The 22,190-nt window shown below is 40.8% G+C and overlaps 2 protein-coding genes across 2 annotated transcripts; both read right to left on the reverse strand.

Moving 5' to 3' along the window:
• Positions 1-10,182: 10,182 nt before the first annotated feature.
• On the reverse strand, positions 10,183-13,556 carry fem1a (fem-1 homolog a). Its single transcript, XM_079244098.1, has one exon. The coding sequence runs from the start codon at positions 13,389-13,391 to the stop codon at positions 11,538-11,540; it is 1,854 nt and encodes a 617-aa protein (XP_079100224.1). The 5' UTR covers positions 13,392-13,556; the 3' UTR covers positions 10,183-11,537.
• Positions 13,557-18,319: 4,763 nt separating this feature from the next.
• LOC306757941 (C2 calcium-dependent domain-containing protein 4C-like) lies at positions 18,320-19,729 on the reverse strand (the record flags this gene model as incomplete). The annotated part of the gene is made up of 2 exons (XM_079243133.1): positions 18,320-18,871; positions 18,998-19,729. The coding sequence occupies 2 exons, from the start codon at positions 19,727-19,729 to the stop codon at positions 18,320-18,322; spliced, it is 1,284 nt and encodes a 427-aa protein (XP_079099259.1).
• Between the last annotated feature and the right edge of the window lie 2,461 nt (positions 19,730-22,190).

Below are 22,190 nucleotides of genomic sequence, written 5' to 3' on the forward strand. Positions count from 1 at the left end.
ATGTGGGGCTCTATTTGAGATGCCATGTCAACCAGCCTCACCACCTGCACACACATACACACAAACCTATCGCAGGCTGAAGAATGCTCCTGCTGACCCCGGAAGGAGTTTAATCTTCTAGTTTTTAAGCTTTCTGTCTGCGAGTTGTGATGATGAAATGGAGCCATAAGTTTCCTGGACATCATCCCTTTTCCATCCTGTAAGGTAACGGTCTTTAAAGACGCAAAGCTTTCCACTGATGCAATAAAGTTTTCCTTCGCTGTCAGCTGCCATATGAGCATGTGCCAAATCAAGCTTACTTGATTTGAACAACTGGCACAAGGGCTGGAGGTATTTCTTGGAAAATTGCTATTGTAATGTGAAGTCATCACATGCAGATAAATTTGAAATTAAAGCCACGCTAGCTGGCGGTGAGGTTACCCTAAGTGGCACTGGCACAAACCCATTACTCTCAGAATACTGATGTGATTACAGTAGCACACTGCGATAAGTGCTGATGCATTTGTTAAAGTTAAGTGTTCCAGTCTTTAGTATGCAAAGACTGAGTCCGTTCAAAATCAGATTTTAACCTTGTTAACAAGTCAGTTTGTTATTCTTTTTCTTTTAATGAATGGGCACAAGCAAAAAGTGGAATGAGCAGGCAATACCATGATTGAGCACCTCTGTCTGCACTGAATCAGTGATGATTTAAAAATGTAAATTCAAACAGGAAGAGCTTTATGCATAAGACCCCTACAATCATAAAGCCATCTTGTTAACTTGAGAGGTGGGACTTGTCAGACCAAGGTTTATCTGGCATTATTAGCCGTTCAATAACAAGCCAAAGAGTCAAGAGTGAGCAGAGTCGAGAGCAAGTAACTACAGTCAGGTGAGCAATGGTGATGGGTGCAAGGCTCATTAGCATATTTATAGGTCTGTGCATATTAAATGAGGTGTGAAAATACATCTCATCCATTTTAAGGCCTGGTTTTCATGGAGAATCTTTTTTTTTTTTTTTTTTTTTTGCATTTGTAAGATTAATGAGAAGATCTGGATTTTTAAGGTTTTAATCAGTAAAGGTTCGAGAGGGATGTTGTCCGTTTTGCAGGTATTCTGTTCAAAAACTACAGTTTTAGACTTTTGCCTGAGAATAATGAAGGGATTTGCAATTTCTGGAATCAAGAACTATGTACCTGGGGAGACTCCAATTTGTCTACAATTGGGAAGTCTGAAATATCTCTAATCAAACCTTTCTAATTTGGTTCTGCATGATTTTGGTTAAAGTTGGCCTTTGCAGAAATAGAAATAAAATATTGAACCCTGATCTCATAGAGGTTTAGAGCTACAACAGTTTTATTTCCAAGGCATAGTGATAATCTCAAAAATGGTTTTTTTTTTGTGTTTTTTTTAGGCAAGCTGCATTTGTGCTGTGTGATGTCTTCATTTATTCTTCACCAGTAACGCATATACTAATAATTACAGGTTAACAAATCTCTCTGTATAACTCCAAAAATACTCAAATATACATCTGTGTCTCATAAAAATCCGACATCGCTGTTTTATTATGGTCTGCAATTTTTGAGCGGAGGTGTAAAAAAATGGGCCGCAGAGGTCTCTGGGGATGAATTTCCTAAACCTAACCAAGCTGCTCTGGCACACAGCTGTAATCACTGACTAGTAAAACCAAATTAGAAAAAAGGGACAATCACAGGATTGACCAAAGAATGATACAGCTAAAAATAAAAAAGGGAAGTTTCAAACTATATTTAAACACTGATTGAAAGGGTGCTATCCATACTTCCCCTTCGGGCGGCAAAAAATGGTTTAAACTGAAAGAAAGACTTTTATAACAGGAGATATCCGAATTTAAAACTCTAAGAGTGCAGTATGAGGAGCAAAATAGTGGAATAGTTTAGCAGCTGAGTTAAAATACTGTCAGAATTTTAACCAGTTCAAGAAAAGGTACAAAGACCTCATTTTCATGAGGCCCAGGAATTAGTCAGGTATCCGGTGGGGGCATGTATGCACGTTGGTATGCATGAATGGAAACTTGTAATATAGACACATGTTTATTGTGTATGGGTGTACAACTATGGAGAATGTATCCGTATATTTTTCTTTTGTTAACTGGGAGTAGCTACACCAAATTCAAATTAATTACTGGTAGCAGAAAACTAGTACTTTGGAAAACCTGAGATACTTATTTTGATACTAGGAGTGGAAGTTAATTAGTTTGTAGACTACATCTTCTCACACCTCCATACATGTTTTGTAAAACATTTATTTGATTTGCATGTTTTATTTATTTGCTTTATTTATTTATTATGTTTAATTTCAAGATATACATACTGTGTACGGTTTCATTTTTGTAGTTGGAGTGTACCTGTGTACACATTATCTCAGGTAGTTGGATTTCTTTCTTTTTACTTGCATCTACAAAATAAAAAAAAAACTGTTCTTACTCAATACCAAGTCACACAAACTTGGTTGTGCATATCTCGTCGGAATGAAAATCATAAAGAAAAAAAAACTGTCATCAGGGAGTTAATATGAAGATTTTCCTCTTCAGTTTTTTTTTTTTGTTGTTTTTTTTGTCAGTCCCACTTTGGTTAGGTTTAGGCAACAAAATATTCAGATATGTTTAATTCAAACCTTTCTAACAGTTTACCTTTCACTTATTTTACTTGCACCTAACATCATGCCAGGCGGTGCCTTAGTGGATGTAGAATGGGTTCCTTTACATGCATCAGCAGTCAGACTGGATGACATTCAAAATTTCCCTCCTACCAGTGGGTGTAGTTTTTTTTGTCAGTCTAAATCATACGTATGGGTGTGATAACTACAGATACTGACAATTTAATGGGCTAATGAAATTCAAAGTGTCTTTCACACAAGACAAAAGGTCACTAAAGTCAGTAGATTTGATCATCTTGACATGCTAAATGTCTGGACCAGAATTTCTTGGTTTCCATTGAACATAACTACTAATATTGACACCCTAAAAGTAAACATGCAAGATCAGTTATAAAATACAACATATTCACCAAAGAGACAAATCTAGTGTTTGGTCTCACATACAAAGCATCCTTACACAATTTTGTTGCAGACATGAACACTGATATGGCTTCTTTCCAGTCAACCCAGAAAAACCTTTTCATTTTATGCCCTGCAAGATCTCTACCATATTGGCCTCCTTCCAACTTGAAATAATTCGTCCAAACCCCATACTTTGCATGTACTGAATAGGAGTTTTTCCACCGCGAGAGCTGAAGTAAAACCTGAGGACTTTTCAAATGCTTCCAGCAAAGTGTATAAAATATTCTACCATTTATCGGCGACTAACTGCGCACTTTGAAGCAAATGTTGCTCCCTCCTTCTCCTTGCTCTGATTAGTTATTTTGTCTCCTGCTTCTTCAGCCATCTTGTCAGTCAGTCCTGTCCAATTAATGAGTCCTGTCAGTCAGGAATGTAACTGCCAAACCATGTCAGTAGTAGCAATGCCTCCACCCTTGATTGGATATAGAACTGCATACATCAACATTTTGCCATTTTCAGCGCAGACAGGAAAAGCTCATCACACTGTGGGCAGAAATTTCTCCCAAAAAAAATGACTTCTTTGAAACTTAATGGGCATGGGATAGATGTTGGAGCAGAGAAGAGAAGAGGGTTGACTAGAGGGCAGCGAGAGAAGCGAGAGACGTCCTCTTTTGCATAAGGGAGGAGAAGCGGGGGGGGGGGGTTAAAGATGTTTTCAGATGTGGCAGTTATGATGAGAAGAAAGGCGAATGGCTGAAGACAAGAGGTAGAGAGGAGAGGAAGAGGAGGAGAGGTAGTGGAGGAGTGTGCATTATTCATTCCTGCTGACACATCAGAATCTCTGATTCATCAGGAGAAGGGCATCAGTCAAGTCACAACCTATCTCTAAGCCTTCACTCATAAAAGCACACAAAGACACATAATGAACACGCACACTGATGAACACACAGCTGCAAATAGCCTCACAATTGGAGGATGATGGGGTTGGGAGGTGTGGGGAAGGGGGTAATTACGGTTCTGGTTCAGCAGAGAGAACCTGAAAACACACACACACACACACACACACACACACACACACACACACACACACACACACACACACACACACACACACACACACACACACACACACACACACACACACACAGATCCACGTTAGCATAAGTATACAATCTGATAGATTTATCTAACATGTTTTGATGTAAATATAAATACTTCTCTGCATATAATCTGTCCACTTAACCCACATATAAGGAAGGTCAGGCTACATTACTCTTTAATACCAGACTAAATTATTTGAGAAGAAATGCCCTTCAAGACTTAATCAGGGATTTTTTTTCTTTATATAACCGTGACAGATTTATGAAAGCTCTTTAATTACCTTAGTAAACATATGTTTTTGTAATTTAGCTTCTTTTTTAAAAATAAATTTTTTTATCTTTGTTTGGCTGCTTACCCTGATTATGTGGTAATTATATATGTGATCGCTTCCTCTTTGGTTTTGTTAAAAATCTGTCGTACCCGAAATTTATCATTGTTGAACTCGCTCAATGCGTCCATTTGAGTTAGTTCAAGAATGCTTTGCAGTGTCTCTGAGTCAATGTATTTCTGTTTCAGTCCTCTTTGTGCTACAAAAAGCTTTAATAGGAGCTCTGACATTTTTTCAGAAATAAATTTGGCTCTAATTGAATGATTATACAAAGACAAGCTGCTTATTTGAGCTATTTAAATTGTACACTTAACGCTGCAATATTGGCAATACTACCCTTCAATTGGCATATTCTTCCCTATTTTTGTAGTTAATCTGCCTTTACTGAATAGAAAGCCAAAAGAAAATCATTAATTACATTTCAATGGAATGAATTGTACTTCATTTTTATACATATGGGTACATTTTACTTTTAAATACTCATTTGGTCAATAGAAATGTCACATGTAATGACATCCATTATACTAAAACTTAAAGATCAACCATAGTAGAGGTAATATGAAGCCTAAACTGAGGAATAAAAAATTGTTTAATCATACTCTGGAAGAGGAATTCTTCCCTTTCTTGTCTATCAATAATCAAATAACTTTTTTCTTCCAATGGAGGCTTTGAAGAGACAGAATGATTAATACTGCAGCACATAAAAATACTGCATACATTTAAATGACGTGAAATGAGCTAAAACATCAAAACTATGATTACATTTGTCATATAGAAATCTTAATAAAAGCAGTGATTTAATTAAACTAATTTCCCCACATTGGCCTGCCAGCTTCGTTCTGCGTGCTGGATATGGATCATATTCAACAACCACCGAACAAACAAGACAAGAGGCAGAGAAGCCAAAAGTTCCCTGTTTGGAAGGCTTTGAAAAGGTGAATTAATATCAGAGCTTAAACAACAACAAGTGTCTGTCTGCTTGTAGTACAGGTGGCCACGCTCAGAGCATCAAAGTGGCATGCCTCAATGTTCTCCTTCCTGCCAGCTGACTGGTGCAAAGTAAAGCTAATGGAGAGTGTCCAAGAGATTTTGACCAAATCCAAGGATGGGAGGAACATGTAGCAGCAGGGAGGAGGGTAGAAGGTAAAGCAGTTAGGGAAATGCTGCTGTGAGAATGCGGGAATTTGACTTCAATGAAGCCTTTGACGTGAAACCAGAGCTGCTCCACTGGGTGCACACGTTCAAGTCTGAATGGATCACACAGCGTTATCTGTTTGGACGAAGCAGAAAACCACTGAGGCCTATAGTTGAACCCAGTGAAAGCTATTTAAAGAGTGTATGCCATCACAGATTTCATAAGCTCCTGCTCCGAGAGCCTGAATGAAGAAGTGTTGGGCAGAGAATCTCTTGACACTTAGAAGCAAATATTTAATATTTTTTCAAATGAAAAAAAATAAGATATTTGCCATTTTTCTACATCCATGGGACCTGTCCCAATCAAAAAATCATTCTAGATCGCTGCCTCCCCTGCAAAGATATAACACCTTGTGCATTCTTTTGTTAGACAGAGCGGAGATAAAAAACAGGGGAAAAAATCACGGAGTCCTGCTAAAGAGGGGAATTCATGCGTACAAATGACTGATTAAAATAATTAGGGATGTGGAAATGGTCTGGAACAATAACCAGCAAACACACAGTGCCTCAGGGAAAATGGTCCATCTGCGTGTGAGGAGAAGGACCTCCCTTGGATTCACCAAGACAGTGCGATTTTCCACTTTACAGTGTGGAAATACAGAAAACGCAAACATGCGTTAGGAATTTACAGAATTAAAACCCCCAAAACAAGAAACAGCTCTCGGAAAATGCGTCAAGTTAAATAGATTCACCATTAAAATATACGCTTGTATATGCATTAGAGACTCAGTTAAAAATAAACTGTTCTGAGTGTAATTATAAACGCATAAAAGGTCTTGGGAGTAATAACACAGGCTACTTGTGCAGATGGACTTATTTTAAGTAATGCTCGAGAGAAGCAGATGCAGCAGCTTCTCTATTGTCTAGAAAACAGTCTTGCTAAATAAGTCAGTCAGCTTCACCACCTGGTGCCTCGTACCAAAAAATGATTGAAATATAACTATAATAGCCCTTATGAATTCCTAATGTGTATGTGATGGCCTTCTCAGAACCACTCAGAATGACATTATCATAATGAGATTTTTACTTTGCTGTGGCATCACTGAAATCTAAATAAAACAGTTTTTACGTTTTTTTATTTTTTATTTTAAATTGAACAGGTAAATCTAGATAAAGAAATAAATAAAAGCTCATGTCTTTTCTAAATTTATGACTGTCATTTTGCTCAGTGGTGTTACTTTCTGATATATATATATATATATATATATATATATATATATATATATATATATATATATATATATATATATATATATTAGATTAAAATTTTGACTCAAGTCAGAGTTATTGCATTGGAAGAGGATGCATTAAAGAGCAATCAACAATTAACATAAATAAAAAAAAAATAAATTCGTGATGGTGGATGAGGAACAAAGGCTGTGCCAGTCTGCATGGGTCCCTCACACTGGCCAGCCAACAGTAAGGAGGGGGGGGGGACCGGGGACTGTTGCCAACCAGCCTGTTCTGCACAACCAGGGGCTCCTGTATTTGTCCACCACCCCCCCCCCCCCCCCCCCCCTAAACCTTTGAAACAAACTCACGAGTGATGCTGTAACCAGAAGGAAAAGGCACAAAGAAGACTTCTGGCCACTGAGAAAAATTTTTTTTAAAAAAAGCATAAAAGATGCTGAATTTGAACCGTGCGCGTGAGACGTTTCATCCAGCGTTTCCATCGCTGGTTCTTCGACAAGTGAGAGAAAGCAGCCTGGGTGGGGTGCACCGCTGCACACTTGAACTACACAACAACAGTGGCTGCTGCTTACCTTGGTAGGAAGTGCTTCTTCTTCTTTCAGCTCTGCTAGATGCATGTGGGTGGATTTGCAGCTGGAAGCCTGCGTAGAAACAGCGAGGATGAATGTAATCCAGCGGCAGCTCCACTCACAGGAAGGTCTGTCTTTGTGGAGGCTGCATGCTCACACATCGCCGGCGGTTTCCCCCCCACCCCACTGTCCTGTCCGGACCGGACCGGACCGTCGACTGTCTGGGCTTTTAGGAGCACAGAGGGTCACGGCTGCTCCTCAGCCCCTTTCTGACGGGAGAGCATTGCTGATCAGACGGCCTCAGAGATACTGCTGGTTGATGTCATTGATACTCCCTGCCTCCTTCCTCAATGCCCTCCTCCTTCTCTTCCTCTCCTTTCCTCTTTCTCCTCTCCTCCCCCTCCCTGCTCTCTCTCTCTTTCTCTCTCACCGGTGCTCTCCCCCTCCCCCCATTACACATGACGTGATGCAGTCAAGATCTCCAATAGCAACCGCATCCCCCATCACCCCTATTACCCCCATTACCACCTCGCATCCATCCCACCACCTTCAGCTCTCCCTGGATGGCTGGCTGGTGGCTACTGAGGGAGCTCGGGCTTGTGTATTGGTGACAGAATTTTCCACGGTGTTCCCCAGAGGCTAAAATGAAGATAAGCACCTTGCAAACCGGAGATTCTCCTAATATAGTGTCTAATTATAGCTGTTGGCGGGAATACAGAGTCAGAGTCCAAAATGAGCTCTCACAGAGTGAATCTCCCACATTACATTCTAGCTGGATATTTTGGTAATATTAAAGAAAATACTGCAGAAATACACGGCAGCTTATATAAAATAAGTTAGGATTATGCAAAAAACTTCATAACGTCCTTATTAGGTTGAACATTACTCAATAACACAGATGTGGGAGCTGAAACACTCAGCTATGCAGTAAATGATTTTCATTAGGATTCAGTCTTGGATCAGTTTTATTTGACTACAGTTGTTAAAATCCACCTCATTTGTTTTTTTAAAAGGAGAAAAACTATTTTTGGACTTAATTCCTTGGATACAAAGACATGATGCATCAACCATTTGTATAGAATTTGCTGCTCTAAACGCATTTATGGCTGATATTTTCTCAACTCCACATGACCTGGGCCAGAAATATTTTGGGGGGTTTTGTCATTTGTTTTTTGTCAGGCTTGATAAGAGATCAAGGTGGTTTTGCAAATATATATGGATGAGATTAATTATTTTCCCTATCAGTAATCCCTTAATAAACTCTTGAAATATTTTAAGGGGGAAAAGTATCAAGAAAGCATTGTGCCAAATGTGTGCAGTCAAACTGAGATGAAGCTTGTAACCATTGGTGCATTGCATGGTTTTAAAATATGTTGCTTGGCAAACCAGCACAAGCCTAGAAAATAATAAAGGGAGAAAAATATAAATGTCAACAGAGCTCTTTTAAAAAAAAAACAAAAAAAACACAAATAAGCTAGTAAACCTTTTAAAATGGGTTCTTTTGCCATGGACATGTAGCATGACAGTATTAGCCGTTGCAAGGACACACACCTCTGAAGTGTTGGAGGTTATCCTGATGCAGGACTTCATGAAAGAGGCTTTTTTTTTCCCCCTGCTGACCCCCACATAACCCTCTGCAAAAAACTCAGCTATTCCCAACCAAATTTTATCTTTATCTGGATGCACCACAAACACACACTCGCCTCAGCTTAATAAAAACCAATCCAAGCACACACATTCCCTCATTATTTTAACATAAAGACTGCTTGACAGAATGTGTGAGAAAAATAACAAAGAAAATCCACTGACAGCTAAAAGCTACTTTTTTTCCCCAGCACCTCACTTAATTTCAGAGACAAAGACTTCCAGTTTGATTAATTTTCTTTGTTGCTAGTGACATCTAGTGGGAAGTCACTATTATAGAATTTGGCATAAACTTGAGGAGGAGAAGGGGCCAAAAAAAGCTTGTGAATCTTTTGTGGCAACTGATGAAAAACACACCCAAATAGTAAGTTTTGACTTAAAAATATTACAGAAAATCACTAGCTTTTATTTCCACATCTCTCCACATGGTTGATCTCACGCTGTGCTCCAGCTCCATCCTGTATAAAACAGAGTTTAGCTCAGCCATTACAGTATGAATTAATCTACCGTTCATATTTTTCACTCGCAAAGGTAGTCCCTCTAACCCAGTCAATGTAAACCAGTCAAACATTTGCCAGATTAGTCAATATCTTAGTTTAAGCTTCATAGAATATCAACTTAATACTTTGTTTTTTATTAGAATGAAGCAGAATTTGCTGTCTGTGTGCCGTCTCTGCCACTCACCCTGTGGCCTGCCTGACTGTATTGCATTACAGTATTCCCTTTTTCAGAGTTGAAGCTAGAGCGAAAGATCCCTAAAATTAGCAGGGTGGGTGCCCTGTCTCCACCACTGCCCTGCGGCAGTGACGTTAATTACACTCTATTTTTACTTTAAGGGTGCAGGAGCCAGAAAGATCAAGTTTCTATGATGCTTTATTTCAGCATCCTTGCATCTGAGAACAACCTTGATATAAACTAACGAAACAAGCGCTCACCGATTATTATCAAGCAGCGAGCACAACATATTTAGATTAATAAAATCTGTTATGGATATGGTGGCTTCAGTTCATGGAAATATTTGTATCACAGTGATAAAGTCAGTGAACAGATACAGAACTAACTGGGAATAATCCCAAACAAACATAAAACACTGTTGGGCAGGCACAAAGGATCATTCACACACAAGCAGTTTCTGTTGCGATACTGAATTTTATTCAGGTATCTCCAACACACTTTTGCTCTTGAGTTATCATCAGTTAAATGAATCAGTTGAGTAAGAAAGGCAGCGGCTGTTCAGAGCCTGAATGTAAGGATCCCAAGATTTATAGAGCCTCAGAGTGCATTCAACTCGATGGTGCTTAGCACAGACAGACAAATAAAACATTCATGATAACACAAGATAAACAAAAGAGAGTCAATTAAACATAAGACTAAGATGCAGGAATGGCCGGGGAGACATCCGTTCCATTTCTGTGAACTGCATCGGAGGTTAAAGTGAAGCTCGCTCCAAAAGAGAAGCCCTGTCACATCTTGGACAATTATTAACAGATTTAAAAAGGGCACAAACAACAGAGCCAGAGCTTTGTTTTTACCCCCACTCAATGTCTGAAGCTCCTTCTTTGACATTAAATTGAAAATATCTGTTGCTGATGTTACTACCCAAAGAAAATTATCACAATTTACAGTCAATGAATGAGTTCCAGTGATTAAGATCAGTGTGTGCAACTGTTGTCTAATCTGCTTATTTGGTGAATTTTGGCTTGAAAAGTAATGCCTCAGACTGGAAAAATGTAAATTACATGTTAGAAAAGACCTCGTTGGGAGTTAGCCAAAGAATGGTACCTGTTGATGCTATGCCGTCAGATCGCTCAGTCTCAAAACCTTTCAAGTAATGTCTCAACAGACTGACGAGCATATCACAGTCTGAAATACTAAAGAAAAAGAGTTACCAGTCCTCTGGTACTGGGAGCTTCATGTCCTCCTTTTGCCTTGTTTTGTTGTTTAGATGTGAAATAACTTAATTTTGCCATCGGTTTACAGTTGTTAGTAACACAATGTTTGGCACAGTAACTCAAACAGCTCACTGGCATCAAAGACACACAGCAGGCATTTCTTTGCCAGTACGTGTTGAACTAGTTAAAAAACCCTTTCTGAATGAATATGCAAAACAAAACACAAGCAACCACATCAACACTTTGTCTTCATGCAGGTTTTCCACTTTGATCAGATGCTTCGTACCAATAATACTTCGACCCATCTCCTAGACCAATCATCAGCCAGCAAACCTACGCGAGCACCGTCATACTGTAACACTTTCGCTGGAGGAAGTCTCGGCCAGCAATAAATAGCAGTGGAAAACAAAAATCACCTTAAAAGGTCTCTGTGACTTAAATGCTAGAATAAAGTGATAACTGAGCCGATCTCAGTCAGTGTAGGTTTATTGCTACGGTTTGGTCTGACACAAGGTTGGTGCAGCCAAGGGGGGGGGGGGACAGAAGAGGAAAATGGTGTGGAGAAGATATTTAGGAAAGAGCTGATGTGTCTCTTCAGGGAAGTCAGTGTAGCTCGATGAAAGCTTCCATCTCCTCAGAGATCAGTCCTCTGTAAGGCAGTCTGTGCTTTTCTATAGCGCGTGCTGCCAGGCACTGAAGGGTGATGTAGTTTAGTGGGTAGAGGGCCGTGTGCCCGCTGCTGTGCTCATCCAACAACTCGTAAGCCGTCTTCCTCTGTGCGTTTGTGGCATCGAAGTGCGCCCCAGCCTTCATAAGTAGTGTCATAATCTCCGGACAGCCGTTGTTAGCAGCGATGTGCAGCGGTGTGTTGTTTTCACAGTCGCGTGAATCAATGTCTGCACCACATTCTAACAACAGCGCTGCCACTGCATGAGAGGGGAAGCGGCCAACGGGGTAGCGGCCTACAGATGTGGTTTCTTTGTCTACAGCCATGTGAAGGGGAGTGAAGCCGTTTCGACCTCGAGCGTTCAGCTTTAGCAGCCGGTACACAGTGTGCTTCTTCTGGTGCTCCTGCTCGGGGCTGCAATCAAGCTTCTCCAGTAGGAAGATGAGATGGAGGATGATGGAGAGAGCTTTCGTGAACTGAGGGGCTTCTGGAGGGTTATCCCTCTGCGCCACAGCTCTCTCCACCTCCCTCACGCTTTTCCCCAGCACAGTCATCAGATCTTGGAAGGTAATGCGTGTTGACAGGGTGCCTTTGGCACGGTCCTGGAGCACAAAAGAGAAAAGCTCGGCAAAAGACAGGAAACTGGATGCTGTCATGGGACTGAGAGGATCCAAGTTGCTTTGTTGCATATCTAAAGCATATTTCCACAGACTGATACAGCGCTCAAAGTTGCCCGAGTCGGCGTACACAGCTCCTCTGTAGCGGATGTAATAAGAGGTGTCTGGGTGGGACGGTCCCAGGATGCGCTCACGAACCAACAATGCCTGCATCCTCATTTCATCAGGGTCTGTGATCAAAGCTTCGAGCTCCTCTGCAGTGCTCACCTCCTGTGCACAGCCATAAGCAGGGATGGGGGGTCCAGGTGGAGGCTTGGCCAGTGATTCAGCTTTGTCATCCGGCTGCCTCAGCTCCATGGCTCTTCTCCAGTACCTCATGGCACCCAGCAGATCCCGCTTTTTGTCAACAAAAGTCGCCCCTAATAGTTCCAGCGCATCGATCTGCTCTTCTCTGGACGTCCAGGGTTGATGGGCGAGATACTCCACGATGTTGGTGTGACCTGTTACACTTGCAGCCAGAAGCGGAGTCATTCCATATCCATCCCTCTCCATGCGGGCATTGCACTTCAGCAGCATCTTCATGATGTCCAGACTGCCTGATTCAGCGCAGTCGTGAAGAGCAGTGTTTCCTTTTACACTCTTCCTGTTCACATCAGCCCCGCGATCCAGAAGGAACTTGGCTATTTCCTTGTGGCCTTTGTAGCAGGAGATCATGAGACAGGTGTGACCGTGGCGGTTCGCGACCTCCATGTCAGCTCTGTGCTCCACCAGGTAGCGGACTATCTCCAGATGGCCGTCAAAGCAGGCGGCTCGGAGCGGCGTGGAGTTGGTTAGAGTGGCGTTGTTCACTGAGGCACCGTGTTTCAGGAGCGTCTTCACCACGGGGAGGTGACCGGCTGCCGAAGCCGCCCACAGCGGCGGAGCCCCCTCGATGGTCTCCCCGTCAAAGTTGACTGAACCCCCGAGTTCCACATTTGCTTTACAATGTTCCAGCAGGTAATCTACAACCTCTAAATGTCCGTATCTGGAGGCGACCAGCAGAGCTGTGCCTCCCTGTGTTTTCTCCTCCGCTAAAGCCTCCAGCTCCTCAGGAGTTTTGTTGCTCAGCAACTTCTGAAGAAGTTTCAGCTTACCATCTCTGGCCGCGTTGAAAACCACCGTGCTTATATCCATTTTACACGCCCTATTCCACAGCGCTGGACACCAGCCCCATAACCAGCTGTTTATGGAAAAAATGGCACATCTGGTTTTAAATAACAGAGTATAGGAGTCTTAGTTTGGAGTCCGTTTCGAGCTCCCATCTTTCTGCCATTTTGAGGTTGCTGTCAAGATGGCGTTGCTGTTGTTTGACAGGTCTATGTTTACGAGTTAAGCAGAGCATTGTGGGTAATGGAGTTTCAACGGTACGCTATTGGTTCGTTGGACGGTGTACGTGTTGTTGTTCAGTAACTACAATACCCATCAAGCCTGGGAGTTAAAGTGCCTGCCAGCTGATGGGTTCGTTTATTACGATTGTTCTGATTAAGGGGGGGATTGTGGTGGTCACTCAACTGCTGATTTATGATCCACATTCATTATTTAGATAAAGCAACATAAATCCATTATATGATATTACTGGTTTGCACACATATACAAATATCTTTTGTATACTGCTTTTTGGATGTTTTTATATGTATCATGTATGCATGTATTTATGTATGTATGTATTATTATTAGCTCAAGTTCAAGTTCAAGTTGAACAAGCTGTACAAGACCTGGCCTGCTAAAAGCCCATCTTCTGTATTTATAATAGCATAAAGTAGGCAGTGTGTGCAGCTCGGACTGGATAAGAATATTCTTGGTAGTAGTTAATTTCTGATGTTTAACGCTTTGTAAAGACATGACACCTGAGGATAAATCACAAAGATTAAGGGGGATGTTATTTTTAGTTCCTCCTTATCTTATGACAAAACTCAAATATGAGCACGTTTTCATTCCTGTACTGTTCTCTTATTTAAACCCAATGAAACACTCTCATGCTTATATCAGGGCCGTATTTACAGGGGAGCAAAGGGAAACTGCCCTCCTAATGCAGAACCTTCACATGCAAGTGGATAACTTAACTTACATGTCATTTATTGAAGCATATTTTCCAACTTGGGTAGTTTTGATCCAAGTAATCTGGAAAGCAGTTTATAAAGAATATCGATGTGAAAAATAGTTTAGAGACTGTTAAATTTCAGTGGCAGTTCTTTCTGTGTGATCAGTGAGGCTGATCAGTTAGACCAGACTACATCCTTTCTGTGAGATGGGGGAGTAAAAACAGGCTGAACTAATAAGTAGTCTAAATGGATCCATCTTTTATTCCAAGTGGACTACATGGTAGGTTTTTATTCCCTGCATAAATTACAGGGTAGAGACATTAAATGTTCCACAATGATATAACATTTTTTTCCATGAAAACTTACATGAATGTTATAAGATCTCTCTTTAGAATTATAGCTCTTTGTTGTGAAAACTGTGAACAAAACAATCCTTTTATTATTTATAATCAATCAGTTTATTTATTTATTTATTTTAGCCTATCTCAATCAGTCCTTGCCTGCCAGGAAGTGTCAAAACATTTAGTCAGCACTCATTAAAGTGACCAAGTCTGGTTGTTGAGATCCACCATTCTGTAACATTTAGACGAATCATGTGAACAACCTGTTACCAGGCTTCTGCAGAGCTGAATGATGATGGAATCCAGCTGTTTGATTCGGACTGCTTTGCTTCTTTTCTTGTCTTTTCTTTTCTTGATCTTTTCTTTAACATCTGAATCATTGAAAAACAAATTTCTTTCCACAAAAATTTGAGCAGGAAACACTTTATCTGCATTAGATTTAATCAATAAAAACTAAATCCGGATATTCTCTCAAATGAGGTTTTTTCACTGCAGAGGTTACAAGACCTTTCTTCAAACTTCCAATTTTGGGTAATTCGCCTCATGAAGCTGAAACACATCAGCAGCGACACAGTTGCTCATTTTCTCCTCACCAGTTTTATCTCTTTATTTTAATTCTGAGGGAAATTATTCTTCTTTAGGATTACAGATAAATGTTTCCCAAATGGCTGCATGTTGAGACTTCAGCATTTCAGTGCTTGTTCAGTACTTCAAAGTTAATAGAATTGGCCGCACATTGCCCCTGGGCATAAGCCTGAGAGCCTGAAAGTGTTCTCAATGCACAAACACACACACACTCACACACACTCACAGTGGTGTAGTGGTCCCTTGAGGAGTGGGTATACGCTCAATGTTTCGCTCTCTTTTTAAAAACAGAAAAACAGTAGCCCAAATAAACACTGTTTCAGAAAAAGTGACATGTAAGACTACTCTGCTAAATTTATCCCCAAAATCCATTAGTGTGTTTGCTCACTGTCACATAATTTCTGCTCTTTACTTTCAGGGATGAAGAGTTATGAAATGGCTAAACCAACACTGGCACACAGACTAGTGAGAGAGAGGCTCATTGACACATATAAATATCCAAATGTTTATTCTTCTATATTATTGTTCTTCTCAGCACAACTTGGCCATTTTTGACCCCCTTAGACCCCGTGAAAAGTTGCAAAACTTGGCACAAACCTCAAGCCCGGCAAAAATAGCGATATTCTAGGGTCCACATGCACGCCAATGCAAAAATGCCTCAACAGCGCCCCCTAGAAACGCCAAAGATGGCCCGTAGAATGGGGTCTCAAAAGTTTACTTTGATGTAGGACCTTGGGGGGGGGGGGGTCAATTAAACACATGTTGCCATTGTAACGGGCTGTCCTCAATCTTGGGGTTTACACACATTCTTTTCTCAATATGTGAATTGTATTTCTCTATTAAAATGAACTGGCTCTGCGGGTCCTTTACATGTAGCATTAGGAGGACTCAGGTGGAGGGTTCGGCATGAGGCGAGGACCCGATGGATGCCGCTTGCGGCTTTAATTATGTTTATGTTCAGAGTAAAGTTAACTCAGCTGATGGCTAACTGCACCAGTGTAGCATGGGTAACCTTAGCTGAGCTGCTGGGCGACGTGGGAACAGGTGTTGGGATGTTTGTTGTAAAAGCAGCATCAGAAAGGGTTTAGAAGCGGTTATACTCAATGCTGACAGAAAAAGAAGTAGGTATACTCCGTATACCAGCGTATACTCTGGTCTACACCACTGCACACACCCATGTAAATACACCATTCATGGTTTATATAGATAGATATGTTAACATCTTTTGATTCATTTTGTTTCCTGTACACTAAAAATGAAAAGGAGTAGGAAGAAGATAAACTTATCATACCTGCCTGATTCTACACAAATCTTTCCATTCAAGAATGGAAAAGAGCACAAAAGAAAGAGAGAAAATGACTAAATTTGTCTATTCCATTTGTCTTCCAGTAAATAAGTTTTTTAAAAAAAAACAACCATTTTTTTAAATAATAATGGTAAAACTCATCAAGTTATCATTTAGAGAATTCCACTATTTAACAAGTACAACAGAAACAAAAGGCCTTAAAGTCTAACCAGCGTCTGCAGTCCTCATTTTCTAATTCAAGCAAGTTCTGTAAATGTTCAGGTAAATATTTGGTTTTTTTGCTTCATACATTATTATTAAAGTAAGAAGCTCAACTAAGTCTATTATTTTCAATAAATCAGACAAAATAAAAGGTCTGTTAGTATGCTGTGACCAGCTTTATACATTATTCTTAGGGTTCTTTTCTGCAACAGAAACAAGGGGGTGATACAGCTCTTATACATGTTATCCCACACTGCCAAAAAATTGATAGAATATGATAAAACCAGTGAACTCTAGAACGTTTTTAGATTTTTATTTATGCTATGGGCTAAAAAGATGGTTTCATCTGCAAATAAAACAAAGTGGATTAATTTAGAAACATCACAAATATCAATGTTGTATGAAATAATAATCTTGAACCCACATAAAATAATCATATGGACAGAAGTATAACCTCCTAACTGTTCGTATTGCTCTCTGTTGGGTATAAGTGTATGTCATTTCACTGGATCACCAGCAGAGGAGGCATATGTTCCACATTTGGATAATACCTTTAATATGCTCTCTGCCACTGTCTACATTTACTGTATATTATGCATTCAAATACATCATCCTTTGCCAGCCCAGCAGTAGTTATTGCTTTCTTTTACAAGTGGGACTCCGTAACTGATTGTAGCATGATTCTCGCTCTCTTACCATCAGTAACTATTACAAACATACTGAGGATGACTGGTTAGATGCGTAGTTTTAAAATTGAAGAGGGAGCTTGAATGCACAGAGAGACGATAATGAGAGCAGAGAACCATTAATGCCCCACAAATGACATCCATCACTTGCATAATCCCAGAGGACTCAGCTTTCAAGTTATTTGCAAAAATGGAAAGTTTGAGGAGTAAATCAGGCTTTTAATCACTTCTATTGCTTTCTTGTGATTGAGAGGAAAGCAAACCAAATAAAGCTGAAAAAAGACATCCGTCTTTTTTATGCTGTTTATTCACAAGTTCAGAAGTTCACATTACATCCAACTAAAATAATACAAGCAATAAAAAATTAAATTCCCAAACATAAATTCTTTCATGTTCACAAAGGCATAATAATCTTCACAGTTCCATGCAGCTCACAGAATATTAAGATTTATTAGAAAAATACAACTTCAAGTTAGACAAGACTGTTAAAGCCAAACGGTTTACATGAAGCTGAGCCATGTCACGATGATCATCAGAAAGGGGTTACAACTTCTGGAACTCAATGCTTGGACAGAAATACATAAACAAGGACTGCGGCACCACTGTTCACTTTGCTTATATATCAGTAAGCATGTGTGGTGACTGGCTTTTCACTGAGATGGACAAACAGGAATGACAATTTGAGGAAAGTTGGAATTCATTAACATGCAAAACAGAACATTCATGATGCGACCTCCATGTCATCAGTATGCGTCCTCTTATCCGGGGTTTGTCAGGTTTCAGAAAGGTGGATAAAAAGGTCGCTGTGAGGAGGGTGTGGGTGGTGGGTGGGATTGGGGGGGGGGGGGGACCTTAAGCTGTGGGAGCTGCTGGCTTTCACCTGAGTCTTGACAGGGCCTCCCTAGAGGCCTGCAAGCAGCTCACTGAGCAGAACCTCCCTTTCTCCGAGAAGCACATCTCTCTTCAGACTGGTTCCTTTGTTCACAACCTTTATCTTCATGGCCAGACTTTTCACTTGCGCCTGGGGCAGTGCATCAAAGAAAAAGTCCTCATTGAAAACCGGGTTCCTGCTGTTCTTGATGATGGTGCTCCTTTGTTTCTGCTGCTTACCAGGATTCAGGTAGAGTGCAACACAGCAGTTGATGCTTTTGAGGTCCGTCTGCCTGTCATAAAGGGCCTCAGCGACGAGCACGCGCACCCTCAGCCGCGCCGCCTCTGGGTCGTAGTGAGTGCTCAGCCTCAGTGTCCCCCCCTTGTGGAGGTTGACAGTGTGCTCCCGCTGCAGGAGATCCGATGCTGCGCCTCTTGCGCCGCTGGTTTTATTTCCACGGAAGGCGGGAGACGGAGGGCAGCGCGTGCGACGCCGCTGCGTGTTGGGGCTGTTGTCTGCTGAGCTGCATTCATCGGTGGAGAGAGAACTGTGGCGTGCTAGGGAGCGTTTGGCACGAGACACCTTCAGGCAGAAAAGGAAAGCAGCAGTTAAATACACATTGAGAATCCTCATGTTGAAGAAAAAAAAAAAAAGAAAAAAAAAGAAATCCAGTCTAAATGAAAAACCTGTGGAAACAGATGTTCTCACCTTGGCTTGTGTCTCCTGGGTAATAGAGCGAAGAAGGGAGGCAGATCTGGACAGGAGAGGGGAGTTAAAGGGGGATGATTCAGCTGAGGAGCAGGTGTCACTCTCCCCACCGCTGAAATAGCGGTAGGGGTTGGGGTCAGCTGGGGCCAGCAGAGTCCCCCTTTGGGAGCGCCTTTGGGAGTTTGGAGATGTGAGAGGGCTGTTGGGGTCGCTGTGGAACAGACTTTCCTTACGTCTCGTGTGAGGAGACTCCACCAGGGTGGAAAAGCCATAGGAGGTCTGAGCCTTGGGGACATACGGCAGGGACATTGCAGTCTGAGACCCGGGGTCAGCATTGGTGTTGACATCAACGCCCGCCTTGTCCGCTGACCCAGCCCCTGGCTCATCAGCACTCTCTATCTGGATGATGTGACGGTTGGCTGACTTCTGGAGGTTGCGAGGAAAGAGGCGAGGGCTGGATGGGCTTTTGCTGTTCCGAGCTTTGGGACTCTGACTGCAGATTGCGTGGTCGGAGGAAGAGGGTCTCAGAGTGGAGGAGTGCTGACGTTCTGGGCTGGGAGAGTCCTCTGGTGGGCAGCAAACAAGTTTGGGTGGGATGAAAAAATCAGGGATCCTTTCTGGAGTGAGTACATTGGCGTAAACAGCGACTGGAATGGCTTCTACTGTCTGTGGGGGCTGGGAATGTGCCCCACTGCTCTCCACAGAGCTGCGGAGCTTCTCCAGTAACCACATGCCCACTGAAGACGCCTCAGCTCACAGTTCCTCTGTCAACAGAAAAGTGATATACAAAGAGGAAGCAACATATCCAAGACACAAGGCAGATGAAAACTATACAATTAACTCGTAAAACTTAAATAAAACCTAATTAAGTTAGATTTAATTAAATCATACTGTTGCAATGAAACTTTTTAGTTTTACATATAGCCTATACATGTATACACACACACACACACACACACACACACACACACACACACACACACACACACACACACACACACACTCATATATACACATATATATCACACACACACACACACACATATATATATATATATATATATATATATATATATATATATATATATATATATATATATATATATATATATATATATATATATATATGTATTTGTGCGTGCGTGTGTGTGTGTGTACCCTTTAACACAGATACTTTGCCTGCCTGTTGCATCTCAGTGCAAAAATATTCTCTTGAAGCATAGAGTTAATAAAATCAGTGGAGTAAACAGTGAAACAAGTAGCCTATACCCACGTTTCTCTGACTAATCTTCCAAAGTAAAACACCTGAGAAGAACACTGTAATTAAACGTGAAGATATTGCAAACGCAATCAAATTAAATTAAACGAGCCAAGAGCTCTCATGAAGCTGATTCACACAAGTGCCACAAAGATTTAAATCAATCTGATACAAATTCAGTGTTATTTACCAGCTTAACCAACGACTCTTTGCATGAATAACGCAATTTAAGTAATTGCAATTAGTTACTCCACTAAATATTTAACATAACTGAACAAAGACTGAATAATATGGGTGTGAAATAACATTTTTCTCCTAAATTTCCAAATGAAGCCACAGGTGTCCTATAGCTGTACTTTTGCAATCAAACAGACCCACCTGTTGGCTGTTAAACTCTTCCTTCCAGACAAAAAAAAATAAAATAAAAAAATAAAAAAAAAAAAGAAGAGGAGGCGATGCGCTTGCAGCAGTCTCTCCAAACACTCTGTGCGTAAAAGGTGTTTTCCCGACAGTTAAAGTGTGATCTCAACGCTCGCCAGCGGGGAAAAGGGGGGGTTGCTAGATCAGGCACTCTCTTTATATACCAAGGGGTCCCTGACTTCTGAGCCAATGAGAAGGTTGTGCAACCTTCCCTAGATATTTACCATAAAACTGTTCCATGCGCAAGAACGCGGCGGGGATTTATTAGCTGCTATCTCATCTCATTTTTAGAGAGAGAGAGAGAGAGAGAGAGAGAGAGAGAGAGAGAGAGGGGAGACATTACTTTGATTGCATTTAGCGTTCAGGTGACAGCCATTCTCTTATGCACTCTCAATGAGTGCGCAACAGACTATTACAGATCTGAGAGATGCAAACAAGCAGGAACCTTAATTGGACTTCCTGGTGATAAACTAGTTGTAATGTAGAGAGACAATATGCTACGCTTTTACCCACCATCTGCACTCATTATCAGTAACATTTCACCACAAGCTTCTGTCTTGATGCACAAAGGATTTTTCACATTAAAAGTAGCAACACAATGAATTGAAAGAAGGAGCAATTTTTTTGTCATGAGAACAAATTAGGTGGTGATGGGCTGCCTTTGGGTGTCTGCTTTAAACGTATCTCACATTTTCTGCGACATTGCTCTCAGCTTCAGCTCCTTTCTTGCAACGGGGAAAAAGAAATCGAAACCACTTTTGAAATCCCCACAACTGATTCCTGATAATGTTTTTGAAATCCCACTTTGTCAGTAAATCTTCCCATCATGCTGCCAAGTGGAATATGCTAGAGTGTGTCCCACATAGACTCTTTAGATCCACACACCCTGCTGTTTCCACCAAAAAACTGACAAAGACCTAAAAGCAAATATGCCTTCTGTAGTTTAGCTGCCAAGGCTGAAACAGTCTCCCTTCTGATCTAAAAACATGCCATCAAATGAGGTCTTTAAGCCACAACACACTAGAGAGGATTTGTTTTGATCTAATATAGCAGTTAGAGCTGAAACAACCTGTTGCTGAAATGTTTGTCTTACCAAAATAAACATAAGGATGCTTTCTTTTGTTTAAAATATGGATTTTTTTCACCATTTCTTAAATATTAATCAAAATCATTAGGATAGCTTTTAACTGAGAGAATTTTCTCTTACATAACAGAAGACTAAAAGCCAGAAGTAGAGAGTAGGCTTGACAGGGTTATTTTAAGCATTTTCGGACAATTCTTCAGATTCAATGATCAATCAGAGAACTGAGGAAAAGGCATGCAGAATCATTTGTACTGTATCTGCTCTATTTGTCCTAACTAATAGTATTTCTGAACATATATAAAATAAACTGCCGTATGAGGATGCGACAATCTATTTGTAGTTTGATAAAAATGTCTTTGTAAGATGATTCAAATCTTGTGAATGTTTATCATGAATGCTTGTGCTTTGTTTCTCTGAGTCTCCATCAAAGC

This window comes from Telmatherina bonti (genome assembly GCF_933228915.1).
Source record: "Telmatherina bonti genome assembly, chromosome: 7".
Classification (NCBI taxonomy): domain Eukaryota; kingdom Metazoa; phylum Chordata; class Actinopteri; order Atheriniformes; family Telmatherinidae; genus Telmatherina; species Telmatherina bonti.

Coding starts and splice junctions, on each gene's coding strand:
- fem1a (XM_079244098.1), bottom strand. CDS start 13,391: ATGGATATAAGCACGGTGGTTTTCAACGCGGCCAGAGATGGTAAGCTG.